Source organism: Notamacropus eugenii, chromosome 6 (assembly GCF_028372415.1).
Source record: "Notamacropus eugenii isolate mMacEug1 chromosome 6, mMacEug1.pri_v2, whole genome shotgun sequence".
Lineage (NCBI taxonomy): Eukaryota > Metazoa > Chordata > Mammalia > Diprotodontia > Macropodidae > Notamacropus > Notamacropus eugenii.
In genome coordinates, this window is record NC_092877.1 from 298,443,335 (window position 1) to 298,457,599 (window position 14,265).

General features: G+C 39.9%; 1 protein-coding gene across 2 annotated transcripts in view; it reads left to right on the forward strand.

The window, feature by feature from the left end:
- The window catches only part of KIAA2012 (KIAA2012 ortholog), a 160,218-nt gene that overhangs the window by 96,920 nt on the left and 49,033 nt on the right, over nucleotides 1-14,265 (forward strand). For both annotated transcript variants that reach the window (XM_072617302.1, XM_072617303.1), the window contains 3 exons: nucleotides 194-265; nucleotides 10,496-10,568; nucleotides 10,686-10,877. In XM_072617302.1, the coding sequence (XP_072473403.1) occupies nucleotides 194-265; nucleotides 10,496-10,568; nucleotides 10,686-10,877 (337 nt within the window). The remainder of the gene's footprint in view (nucleotides 1-193; nucleotides 266-10,495; nucleotides 10,569-10,685; nucleotides 10,878-14,265) is intronic.

Consider the following 14,265-nt stretch of genomic DNA (forward strand, 5'->3'; position numbering starts at 1 on the left):
AGCAATGCAGCCAAGCTCAACTTTCTCTGTTTCATGCTTAGGTTCTTATGTGCCTTCAGTGGTTAAAATGTGCACTCCCATTTGCATTTCAATGATGAAAATTGGTTTCTATAAATATTTGGGGATGTAGACTAGCTCTTGTCCTGCTGTATATCATTTCTCTGAAAGTCAGGCGTTCTGTTTCTCTTCCCAGGGAGCCCTTCAGTCCTTGGAGGCAGCTGTGCTGAAGACATGGGAGTCTCAAAGTTTTATAAATAAAGAGCTGGTATGTTCAAACAGGAAAGAATTTTACATGAGTGAACAGTACATTGACATTATGCCGTTACTGAAGGTGATCTCACACTGAGAATACTAGGGGTTTTATATCCACACATACAGGAATTTCAGTTACTACATTCCTGTACTGAATCAAAACAGCTTCAGAAGCCCTCAGATCTCCTGTTTTATCAGAAAGAACACACACAAAAACAGGCAGTTTATAGCACATCAAGAAAGGATGAATTAGGCTGGTAATCAGCATCACCTGTTGGGTACAGATCAAGGAAATGTCTGGATTTGTCTGGTAGAGGACAAGGAAGTGGGAAATCATAAACCACCTCCTAAGAAGGGGGCATTTGCTGATCTTAACAATAGCTACAATAATTCTTAATACTTTGTAGGCCTCTCTTGAAATGCATGGTTTTCCTGATGCAGGGAGGGGTGGAGAGTAAAGTGACAAAATGATGGGGCACTATATAATAATAATAGCTAACCTTTATAGGATGCTTGAGGTTTGCAAAGAGCTTCATATGTATTATCTCATTTGATCCTACCAGCCACCCTGTGAGATAGGTGCTATTATCATCTTTCTTTTACAGTTGAAGAAACTGAGGCAGGCAAAGGTTAAGGAACTTGTCCATGGGTCACACAACTGATAAGTTCCTGAGGCAGGATTCAAACTCAAGTTTTTCTGACTCCACCTCCAGCACTCCGTCCACTATACCGCCTATCTACTCTGTTTGCCTCAGTTTCTTCATCTGTAAAATAAGCTAGGGAAGGAAATGGCAAACCACTCCAGTCTCTCTGCCAAGAGTATCCAAATGGGGTTATGTAGAGTCGGGCTCTGTGCCACACAGAAATGGATCTGGAAATCAGAGGATCTGGTCCCACTCTGGTGATAATGATGGTGGAACCAGATGAAATCTATTGCTGCCTCTTTTCTCTCAGAATCACAGAATCATAGATTTAAAGCTGGAAAGGACCTTGTAAGACAGGCTAGGCTCCTGACATTCTAAATTCCCTGAAATAGAATCATTAAGGACCCAAACCTTTTAAACGTCTTGAGGATGGTGCCAGCTGGTGATTCAGGCTAAAAAACCTGAGGAGGTGCTGAGTTCTTTGTTCTGTGTATAGTCAACTCATCTAATGCATCTGATTCACTCCATCTGAACCCCTCTAAACTAATGTATAACCTGGAGTTGTTCAGTAAATAATAGGTGTGAGTATAACCAAAAACAAGTAACACTTAAGAAGATTTTTCTCTACCGTGACCTTGGTTTTACTGCAGGTAAAATGAAGGATAATGACAATTTCCTTTTTGGTAGAGCTTTGGATTCTAACTAGGTTCAGAAAACAATCCAAGTGGAAGTGTTTTATTCCGAGTAACATAGTGAAGACATACCGCAGAAAGCATTAGACCAGGAGAGGGAAACCTGTGACCTTGAGGCCATATGAGGCCTCAAGTGTGGCCCTTTGACTAAATTCTGTGAAAACTTCACAGAATAAATTCCTTTAATAAAAGGATTTGTCCTATAAAACTTGGACTCAGTCAAAAAGCCTCACCAGAGGACCTACAAGGTCACATGTGGCCTCGAGGCTGCTGGTTCCCCACCCTTGCACTAGACTGTCAGTCTGGGTTCTAATTTGATCTCTGCCGCTAACTTTAACTTTATTAATATTATTGTTTTCGTTCAGTCATGTCTGATTCTTCATAACCCTGTGGACCATACTGTCCATGAGGTTTTCTTGGCAAAGATAGGGGAGCAGTTTGCCATTTCCTTCTCTAGTTTATTTTACAGATGAGGAAATTAAGGTAAACAGGGTCAAACAACTTGCCCAGGGTCACATAGCTATTAAGTGTCTGAGGCTGGATTTGAACTCAGGTCTTCCTGACTCCAGGCCCAGAGCTCGATACACTGAGCCACCTAGCTGCCTCCTTTATTAATATTAATTTAACTTTATTAATGAGTCAGTTGACAGGCATTTATTAAAGTCTCCTATGTTCAGGCACTATGCTAAGTACTAGAGACACAAAGAAAGATACAAAAACGGTCCCTACTGTCTTTGAGGGGGTCACAGTTTAATATGCAAACAATTATGTACAAACATACTACATACAGAGAAAACTGGGGAGAATCAACAGAGCGAAAGCATAAGCACTCAGGGTGATTTAAAAGGCTTCTCGTAGAAGGGGGATTTTAGCGAGGACCTGAAGGAAGTCAAAGAAGTCAGGAGAAAAGGACAGAGAATTCCTGGCATGGGGGATAGTCAGTGAACTTGCCCAAAAGAGGGAGAGGGACTGTCATGGTGGTCAATATCACTAGATTGAACAGTAAATGGAGGGGAGTAAAGTATTAAAGACTGGAAAAGATTAGGAAGAAGCTGTGTCATGAAGAATGTTAACAGTCAAACAAAAGATGTTCTGTTTGACAGTAGAGGTAACAAGGGGCCAATGGAGTTCATTGAAAGAGAAGGTGATGTGGTGAGACCTGCATTTTAAGAAGATGAATATGACACCTGAATGGAGGATGGGCTGGAGAGGAGAGAGACTTGAGGCAGAGAGAACAACCAGCAGACTACTTCAAGAATCTAGGTATGAGAAGATGAAGGGCTGGACCAGGCGACATCCAAAGAGAGAAATTGTCCAAGAGATATTACAAAGGCAGAAATGACCGACGAGACTGAGAGACATGAAATACAAAGGAATTTTGGAATGGAGCACTGCACCAAGGGATTGAGAAAGGCAATGCTTGAGCTGAGCTTTGAAGGAAAATAGAGCTTAGAATGCAGGGAGGTTATAAAAAAAGCACCTTTCTTGTCTGTACAAAGGCACAGAAATGAGAGAATGGATGTCACGTGTGAGGAATAAGCAAATAGGCCAGTTTGACTGGAATGTAGAATGTGTGAAAGGGATTGACATGTAATAAATCCAGGGAAGTATTCTAGAGCCAGGCTGTGAAAAGCTTCATAAGCCATACAGAGGAGATTATATTTTCTCCTAGAGACGATAAAAAAAGGCCAGGAGAGTCTTTTTCTGAATGAGGGAGTGACAGGGTCAGTTCTGTGTTTTCAGATTATCCCTTTGGCTTTTGTGTGTAGAATGGATTAGAGAGCTTAAATCATGGAAGCAACCAGGTAGGAGGCTACAGCAGCAATTCAGGCAAGAGGTGACAAGGGCCTGAACAAGGGCAATTATGATATGAGTCCAGAGAAGGGAAAACATGGTTGGTTGTAAGATTTGTCATGGAGGTAGAAAAGGCAAGACTTGGCAAGGAACTGAAACTGTGCAGTGAGGCAAAGTGAAGAAATTGAGGATGTCTCTGAGACTGCAAACCGGGATGTTCCCTCCTTTGTAAAATAATGTGTGTTGAAATGAATGATCTTGGAAGTCAAAAGACCAGATTGCAAATCCTGGCTCAGTTACTTATCGCCTATAGGGAGCTGTAAAAGTCCCTTATCCTCTCTGGTCCTCAATTCTTTCCTCTGTAAAATGAAGTTTGTTCCAGATCCAAATCTATGATCTTATTCACCTGAGGAAATTCTATGAATTCTAGAACTTCCTGCTTACCTTGGTGACGCTCTGTCTCTCTTGATATTTGCAGAATCCTAGTTGGCACTCCGAGCGGCAAGATAGTATTACATTTTTGTTGTTATCCAGTCATTCCAGTCATATCCAATTCTTTGTGATCCCATTTGGGCTTTCCTTGGATATTGGAATGGTTTGCCATTTCCTTTTCCAATTCATTTTACAGATGAGGAAACTGAGGCAAATAGGATTAAGTGATTTGCCTAGGATCACACAGCTATAAGTATCCAAGGCCAGATTAGAACAAAGGTCTTCCTGACTCCAGGCCCAGTACTCTATCCACTGTGCTACCTAGCTGCCCACATATATTATTATAGAGCCAGTCATAATATCTAATTAATCACACCCAGTTCATCAAAATCCTGATTTTACAGATGAGGAAACTAGCTCAGAGAGGAGAGTCACAGTCACACCTAGGGTCCGAGATGAAGTTTACACAAAGCAATCAGCAAGCATTTGTTAAACATTTGCTCTGTTCTAGACTTATTCTCAAGGATTTCTAAATAAGCTCTGTACAGATGAAAATACTTGATGTGTATAAACTTTCTGTGTTTTCACTTATTCACTCAATTTAGTTCAAAAAACATTAAATGTCTACTGTATGCAAATCACATTCCTTCAAAAATACTTATTAAAAACCCATTATGCATGAGGTAATTATAATAACAGCCAACACATACGTGTCTCAAGGTTTGGAAGGCACTTTACATGCATGATGTCATTTGATCTTCAGAATGGCTCTTGGGATAAGTAGTATGAGTATTATTATCCCTATTTTACAAATGAGAAAACTGAGTCTTAGAGAGATTGTTACTTGCCTGGGGTTACACAGCCAACAGATTCCAAGGCAGACTTTGAACCAGGTCTTCCTGATTCTATGTCTAGTACTCTGTCCACTTCACTCTCAGTAGGATGTCATCATACCCATTTTATAGCAAACAAATTTTAGGCTCAGAAATTATTATTTGTCAAAGGTCTTACCATCCATCAGTGATGGAGCAGCCCACAGGTCTCTTGATCCACAGTTAAGTTCTTTGTCCAGTAGATCACCCCTCCTTTTTGGATCACTCCCTCAAAGTATCTACTGTTTTCCTCACTAGGAATTCCTGAACCCTTAGATGACTAGGGGGTACAATGGATAAGAGCACTGGACTTGGACTCAGGAAAACCTGAGTTCAAATTTTACCTCAAATATTTCATAGCTATAAGACCCTGGATAAGTCACTTCTCTTGTCCTCAGCTTCCCCTTCTGTAAAATGGAGGTGCTAATAATAGTATGCACAGAGCTGCTGTGAAGATCAAAGAAAATCATACATGTACAACACTTTTAAACCCTGAAATCCTCTATAAATGCCAGCTATGATTAGGTGAAGCCTTAAATAATAGTTAACAATTAAAGACTGCTTTCGAGTTATATAAAAGGAATTTATGGATATTATTTCATTGGATCCTCACACCAAATCCATGAAGTAGGTACTATGAGTATTATTATTATCATCAATCCCATTTTACAGATGGGGAAAGTAGCTCATAGACGGTTAAAGTATTTGCTCAAGGTCATATCTGTTATCAGAGGTAAGGCTTAAGTTCCCCTTGATTTCAAGCCTAGGGTTCTTGCCCAGAGACCAAAGAAAATTCAATGTCAGTGTTGTACGTGAAATCAGGAACAGGCTTTAACTTCACCGGAAAGCTTTAGGCTCGGTGGTTGTACTAAGTACCTAACTACTTAGAGTACTAAGTACGTAGAGTAACTTATCAAAAGCAATAGCTAATGTAAAAACAAACATATCAAAAATGCCTTAAGCCCAATTTAAAATATTAAAAAAAAATAGCTTTCATTTTCCAAGGAAGCTTATCCAAGGTAAATCAATTGTCCCAAAGATAAAACAAAAACAAAAAAAAAGCCTGCAAATCACCTCTATTAATTGACTGTTGGTGTTCCAGATGAGCAGGAAAGATGGTAGCCAAGAGCAGTACCCATTCAGAACACAAACTCATTTGCAAAAATCTCCTTGAGAACAAAAGAAGGATTATGAGTGGTATTACCTCATTGAACAGTAGGGAGAAAAACCGAATTTACAGAAATTTTCAAGAGAGTTTCAACAAAGCCAGATTATTTTAAGGGCATTTAAAGATGGAAGTAGGACAAGGAACAGATAAAAATGTAAAGTGTCTGCAAATATCTCTAGAACAAACCCTTTTCTCCATAAATGAACAACAAGCCTCCTCATCATAGTCCTTGATATGCTTTCCAACAAAGTAGAAATGGCATTCTTGAAAACATTCAAGAAAATAAGAAAAAAAAAATTCAAGAAATGGCATTCATCAAAAAGATGGGAAGGCCAAATACCCAGAGATAAAAGGTTGGTGATGGAGGGAACAGTGTTTTGAGAGTTTTGAGGGACTGGTTCTCAAGATGTCTGAAAGACATCTCAGAAAGGTGATGAAGAAAACCTCAATAACTACACTCTGTGAAAGAATCAGTGTTTTGTGTAAGTTGGGCCCGGTTCTCTTTAAGGGAGAACGGATACCATCCTCAGGATTGTGACTGGTTTGTTTCCTTTCTACCTGAGGCATAAAAGGTCCAGACCATGAGAAGTTGTTTTCAGACATACCAAGGAGAAAGCTTCTCTCCCTTAGTGTGGCCAGTGCTTGAGTTGGCATTTTGTCTGAATTACTATCTTAGAAATTGTGTTCTCTGTTATTTGTTTCATGTTTACTGCATTTAACCCCAAGCCTGAATCACTGTACTAGTGAATTAGACCCGGGACAGAATATTTTACTTCTTAGGGGTAGTTAGAAATGCTTTCATGATTAATTTTTTAGGTGGGTAAAGAGTGGTGTGGAAGAAACAGAGCTTTGGGTGATTGAATGGCCAGATATAAGCCTCTGATATACCATGCCCAAAGTTTTGTTCAGGGTACACATAGGATTCTGAAGCTCCTATTAATCCCATGGAGTTAGAGTGATGGATGTTTAAGGAGCTTAACACTTGGACTATCCACTGGTTCTTACTATATGACAGACCCACTTCTTTTCCCAATCAAACATTTCTATGGCATCTTTTATTTCATTTATAGGGAGAGTATCAAGATTTATGTAATTCACTTCTCCCAGTATTATATCAGATTATTGCCTACTAAACCTGGATCTCACATTTAGAGTCCTAACAGTTAAGTTTATATTTCTAGATGGTCTAAAAACTGTGAGGTTCTAGCATGATATGAGTGATGACCGGTCCTATTCAACAATTGTCAGTCCCACTTGTCATGCATAACATCCAACACCAGAGGGCTCTCTGGGACATTTGCTAAATCCCAATGGGTTCTCAGAATGCTGGCTGCCTTTGTGGACCCAAACTCTTTTCTCTCTTTGGTCTAGGGTTAGTGTGAATTATACAACCAGATCAATAGCTCATAGGTTCTATTCTAGGAAAACACATTTCTACCCTTTACTCTGTTATGCTTCCTAATTGGTTTACTTCTAGTTCAAGGACATAAGCATTTAATGGGATTAAAGCAAAGGTAATAAAAGTAAAAGTATTAATTTTATGACACAGACATTGTTGTCGTTCAGTTGTGTCCAACTCTTCCTGACCTCGTTTGGGGATTTTTTTTGGCAAAGGTACAGGAATGGTTTTCTACTTCCTTCTCTAGCTCATTTTACTGATGAAGAACTAAAGCAAACAGGGCTAAGTGACTTGCCCAAGGTCATACAGCTAGTAAGTGTCTGAGACCAGATTTGAACTCAGGAAAATGAGTCTTCCTGACTTCAATACTGGTACTCTATCCACTGCACCAGCAAACTGACTTTAATAGATATAAGCATATATTCTATTCAATTCCTAGACCCAATTTAACATTTCTATTCAGTTCCCTAAACTACCAAACCCTATCAACACAGAAGTCAATATTTCTCTATCTCCTACCTCTCAGCCTAAGGACTAGCACTAACCCAGAAATTCAGTTCTCCATCTTTACCAATTGGGAGATGAGTAAAAGGATTTCTTGCAAGGGTCTTCAAGACCCGCAGAGAGACATCTCAGGTCATTTCATATCTTCCTTTATTTAAATGGTTGCCCCAACAACAAATGGCCAGTTAGTTGGAGAAGAGCTTCTCCAAACTTAACTAAACTAATTCTGAGAAAACAAATCTGACACACCTCCTAGCTGTCAGGTGTTAGGAAAGGGGCCTGGAATGGTTATGTATCATTTAATTTTTCAGAACCTTTTACATACATGATACTGACCTAACTATTTCAAGGTAGTATTCTGGGAATTTAGTGAGATAATGGTTATAAAAGTTATTTGAGAAGTATCTAAAGCATCGTGCAGATGTTAGATATTAAAATAAAAAGTTTATCAGAATCTATGAGAAGTTAAAGTTTTCTAGCTTTAGATTTCCAGTCTTTTCCAGTTTTTGAGAAGAATCTGACCTTAACTCAGTCTGTCTCTTCTCTCAATGGGAGCAGCCACTGTCATGACACACTATTTATTGTTCTATCTCCCTTGTCTATAATGGGAGGAAAGACCTGAAAGTAAAATTCAGTTCACTGAGGAAGACTTTAGCCTTAAAGGCTCTGCTCCAACAAGGAGTCTCCCACACACACATGTTAAAATCATATATGATTCCTTCTGTAGGGAGAGCATTGATGTAGTGCCATTAGGATTGTGGGACAAAAGTCACCAGCTCCACTCTGTCCTCCCCGTCTTGCTAAATGAAGATAGAGGGTAATTTGCATGACCTTAGGACTGGCAGCCAGGGTCATGATGGAGGATGAGTGGAATTTTCTCACCCTTCCCCAAAGAGCAGGCAAGCCTGGAGGAGCGATTGCTAAGACATGTACAAATGAACTCAAAAGACCAATTGAACCTAAGAGTCCTTAATAGTTTTCTAGACGTGATTATTGGTCTGGAAGTTTTGGGTTAGAAGTAAAATTAATACTGTAACCTTTGCTTTTTTGAGGAGAGGATACTTAATATCCATAATATATGCTCTATAGTAAAGGAGAAGAAATAAATGGTAGCAGCTAAGCAGAGAATCAATAGATGGTAGCAAAAGGAAGAAAATAGTCCAGCAAATGATGCCAGCCGCTCACACATCAGAGGAGAAAGCAGTTCACAGCTGGACAGGGAAAGCATCTCAGAGGATAACATCAGTAATGGGGATTTGGAGGCAGAAAAGAGTACGAAGTGGTACGGCTCTACGTATTCTCTCCATAGGTTTCCTCTCCTGCTAATGGCATGAGAATCTGTGTCAGAGTGTGTTAATCAATAAACATTTATGAAGTGCCTACTGTGTACCAGGCATTGTGCTAAGCACTGGGGATACAAAGACATGCAAAAGCTAACCCTGGACCTCAAAGATCTCACAGTGTAGGATGATCCTGGTCAATGATCTTTCTACTCTGTTGAAAAAAATTCTTTTTGCTTTGAATAGAGTTCTCAGTTTGGACTCTATGTAAGAGAATAAGAGAACAGATTGTGGGACTTGGAATGGTTATACTAATTCACATTTACATGTCGCTTTAGGCTTTCATATCCATTTACATACCTAATACTGACCTTATTATTTCAAGGTAGGATTGTGAGGATTAAGTAAGATGATGAATGTGTAAGTGATCTGAGAAATTCAGATAGGCTAGAGAAATAGTGGAAGGGGCTCACAAGCTGTGGTTTTGAATGGATACTCACCTAAAATGTGCCTTAAACCCAGGATAACTTTCAGGAACCCACAACTAAGAAAATTCAAGCTATATTTGCTACATACAAAAGCAGATATGCCAGTAGAATACATCTGCTCCATCTTTAACCAGCAAAACTGAGAAAAATAAGAGACAGATAAATATATATCTCCCTTACCAAATTTCAACCCTTAAGTCAGAAAATTTTATCATCTGTGAATGCTGAATGAACTAATAACTAAAGAAACATGCAGAATGATAGCAAACCAAGTGAGGAAACTCAAAGGAGATATTAAGATGAGAAATATCAAGTTAGCTGCTAATTAAGCATTCCTATCCACAGTAGCCTCTGAATTTGGCAATAAAGTGGAAAAAGCATCACTTAACGGCGAGGACAGGCTAGAGGAGACCTCCAGGTAAAAGTCAGGCTTTCATTAGCAAAGTGAAGTAGGAAACTCAGTAATAATCCAGATAATTAAAGGGGAAATTCTCGCTAATTTCAAGCCAGATGGAATTTTTATCCCCAGTTATTTGGATCATTATCTTGAGCTTTCACATGACCAAAGACCAAGTCTTCAGAGAATGTTGGAAGGATTTGGGGAGCTTAGGGAGTTAAGTTTGAGGGGGATTTTCCATGCCTCAGGGAAAGAGAAGGCAACCTGTTATAGTAGAAAGATTTGCAAAAAATATAGGCTGTGAGGAAGGGTAGCTAAGTGACACAATGGGTCTAGATGCAGCTAGAGTCAGCAAGGCCTGAGATCAAATCCCACCTCGGATACTTACTTGCTATCTGACCCTGAACAAACCTGCTTTCTCCTGTGTAAAATGAAAATGATAGTACTAGCACCTCCCTCCCAGCACCATTGTGAGGATGAAATGAGATAACCTATACAGAGAACTTTGCAAACCTTAAAGCACCATATAAATGCTATATTTCTATGTTCTTTATCTCATTATTAACTTAACAGGAAAAAGCAAAAGGACAAGAATATCAGAGAAGACACTCCAGAACCATTAAAGAAAACAATCAGCATGATCTTGGTAGGATTAGTCATTCTTATTTCCTGACTTTAGCACTACAGATTGTGAATTAATTTATATTGTTAAAGGTACAGTACTTATGCCGCCTACCACTTACCCTTCCATGATCTCTCTTAGGAAATGGAGAAAGTGAGATGAAAGTTAGAATGCAGACTAAGGAACCGTGTTCAAATGCTGATACATTTCCAGAACACCAGAGACCAGCACAAGATGGATATGCTCCCTTGCCCCTGGAGCCACAGGCAGGATCCCTTTCTGTCCTGGAAACAGAGAAGTCCAAGCCTCAAGTTGATGGAAGTGCAACAAAAGGTAAAAGCTAATCAGTTAACCCAGGGTACCCATTTCAAGAAGGACTCCTATTTTTCCCTTTATTTACTGTAGGCTTGGGTCTGTGGACAGGGGCTCAAATAATTCCCTTTTGTAGACTGTATGCTACCTATTGTAGGCTGGGCCTGATTCTGGTCAATAGAGTGCTTCAGGTTTGAAATCAGAATAAAATGAGATACTTATAGACCATCTTACTAATTTAGCAAAAGGAGATTTACTTAACTATATCAGTGAAAGAATATCAGAAAGGATGCCACATTGACTCAGCTGAGTCAATCCCTGACTCTGTACTGGCCATGAGGGTCTGCTGATCAGAAGCCCAAAGGAGGGGCTGCTGAATGGTTGGACACTGGTTCTTGTACTTAGGCCACCAGGAAGCCATATTAATAGTCAGAGCCTTGTTCCTCTGAGCTAAATAAAACTTGGGAATGGTTTCGAAACCTTTTAAGGAAAAATGAGCCTAGACTACCTGGTAAAATATTGCTCCTACCACACTGCCCAAATGGAATACACAGAAATAGTTCATTCAGATGCCTTATGGAAATGAAAGAGGATTCTTTTGTTCTTGGAAAGTTAGAGATCAAATCCCTGGACTCTTTGTCCCAGTTCATGTCTCTAGAACTAGAGCTTTATCCCAAGATCAGGCTGCTTGGCAACCCCGCCCCATTGAGTAACTTCCAAGCCAAAGGATCAGTAAGAAGTCATATAGAAGTATCACCCAGGGTAGCTATGGGTCCTCCATATCCCACCAAGTCTAGATCTTGAGTCTCACAGTGGTTCTAGATTCCCTTTTGGTAGCAGCCAGAGGCCAAGGATGTGACTCAACAATAAACATGTTCTGTTAAGAATATGGTATTAAGTTAATGCAGAAGGTGTTTCAAAATTCTTCATGCAGTTTTATGCAAATAAAGGTTAAAACTGCATGAAGACACCCTGTAGAATTAGGCAACTGTCAGAATAGCAAGGTGATTTTTTTTCCACTAAAGCCCTGGTACTGAATGAATGAATAAATGAATAACATTTATGATGTGTTTATTACGTGCCAAGCACCATACTAAGCTCTGAGGATACAAATATAAAAGTAGTAATAGTCCCTGACCTCAAGGAATTTCTATTCTAATGAGACAGACAGCACAAACGAGGGATTGGTGGCCAAGGAAAAGTATTTTGCTTTCAAAGTTGACAGGTATGGTGAGTGGAGCTAGAAGGAGCAGATTGGAGAAGTTAATGGCAGTATTGATTTGGTTATGGTTCCAGATCCTAAAAAATGGCGGGGAAAGGAGGAGGGCTGCTAGGTGGCTAGAAGAAGATAACCTGAGGAGTAGGAAACAAAGGCTGGTCAAGGCTATCCATAATAATGGACCAGGTGAGGTACTCACCAATCTAGACAGCAGATCCCCAGGAGAAACCTAAGTGGGTTAAAGCCCCCAAAGCATGGTCTCTAATACCAGTAAGATGGCTAGTATGTTTAACTCTTAAATTGAAAAATAGTACTGAAGTTTAGATAATTTCTGCACCATGCTGGCAGTTCCCACCCTCTTTCCAAACTTCCTTATTTGCTTTGAAGGCACCACCATCCTTCCAGTCACTCAGGTTTGTGACATACCACAGTCATCTTTGACCTTTACTCCCACATTTGATCAGTTGCCAAATTTTGTCAAATTTACGTCCACCACATCTGCTTCATCTTGAATCCACCCCCTTCTCTTTACTCACACTGCCAAAACCCTCAGTACCACTCATCTGAACTACTATATGACTGCCTCCTAATTAAGTCTCCTTGCTTCCATTCTCTCCCCTTTCCAAACTAGCCTTCACACCACTGCCAAAATTACCTTTATGAGTATAAGTCTGATTATAATTCCCCCACTCAAAAATATTCAGTGACTCCCTGTTACTTCCACAATAAAACAAAAATTACTCAGGCTGATTTTAAAGGCCCTTTACAACATGGCACTAATCTACCTTCTCACCCATATTTCACATCATTCCCCCTTTATGCACTCTTCAAAGCTAGATTTCTCCATACTGAACACTCCATTCTGTACTTCCATGAGGTTGCAGAAGGCCTCTTCCATTCATGGGATTCACTCTTTCCTCATCAAATCTTCATCCTCTTTCAGACTCATCTCATGTATCATCATCCCTTCCATAAACATCCTGGAATCCCTGAATTGTTAGTGCCTTCTACCTCCTTCAGTTGCCTTTATTTTTCTGTATATATTTGCTACCCCCTAGTATTACTGTAAATGGGGAGATTGGCCAATGAGGGTTCAGTTCTAGGAGCTTGTGCAAGGGGGTGAGCGTTCTTCTGGAAGTGAAGGATGATATGGAAATTTCAAATGGGGCTCTGTCCCCGAATGGCAGAATATATAGGGAATTCTGTGCCTGTTTCATGTTTGGAAATTGGGTCAACCAGAGCTCAGAGACTCATCCTTATGCTGAATGGCCAGCAGGAAGGAAAGAGCCAATTTCTCCAGTGGAGCCTTTTGAACATACTCTCAGCTCTGCTCAGCCACCATTCTTCACCTCTCAATAACCAGTCCTAGAATACTTGTGCATGTCCTGAACTAAGGGCAGCCCCAGCCCATTTCACATAAGCATGCACTTTGGAATGTACAGGCTCGGCCTCTTGCACACATTCCAAGGACTGGTCTTTCATTACTAGTCCCTCCATGTCACTTACATAATGTTAAGTTTCTTGCGTGAGGGATCCTTTATTTTTTGTCTTTGCATCCTTAGTGCCAGAAAAGCCATGTGGCATGGTGTTTAGAGTATTAAACTTAGAAGACCTGGGATCAAATCCACACATTTAATAGCTGGGTGATTGCAGACAATTTACTCTTTCTGAATCCCAGGAAATTCTCTGAGACATATGCACAAATTATAGATTGGTTGCAATCTACCCTGGTATAGAAAGTTTCCATAATCAAATACCCTTGACAAATTTCCAACATCTTAATCACAGCAAGTAAATAACAGATGTTTATTTAATTTGTAATATTAGAATTCTGTCTCATCTTCTGTGTGGTACAGGAATAAAAATAAAATGATGAGATAACTTAAGGAATCATAGATTTTTAGAGTTGGGACAGACCCTCTAGAAGACTTGTATAACTAGTGGAGTCAATGGGGCTTTGTCCCAAGGTGCCAAGAATTAGGTAGTGCCTGTAGGCCTCCACCAGTGAAAAAACAACAGAACTTAGTATATAGTCAGCAAGGATAATGGGGCAGGTAGGTAGCATGGTGAATAGAGCACCAGACCTGAAGTCAAGATATTTTCCTGAGTTCAAATCTGACCTCAGAATCTTATAAGCTGTGTGACCCTAGGCAAGTTACTTAACCCTGTTTGCTTCAGTTTCCTTATCTG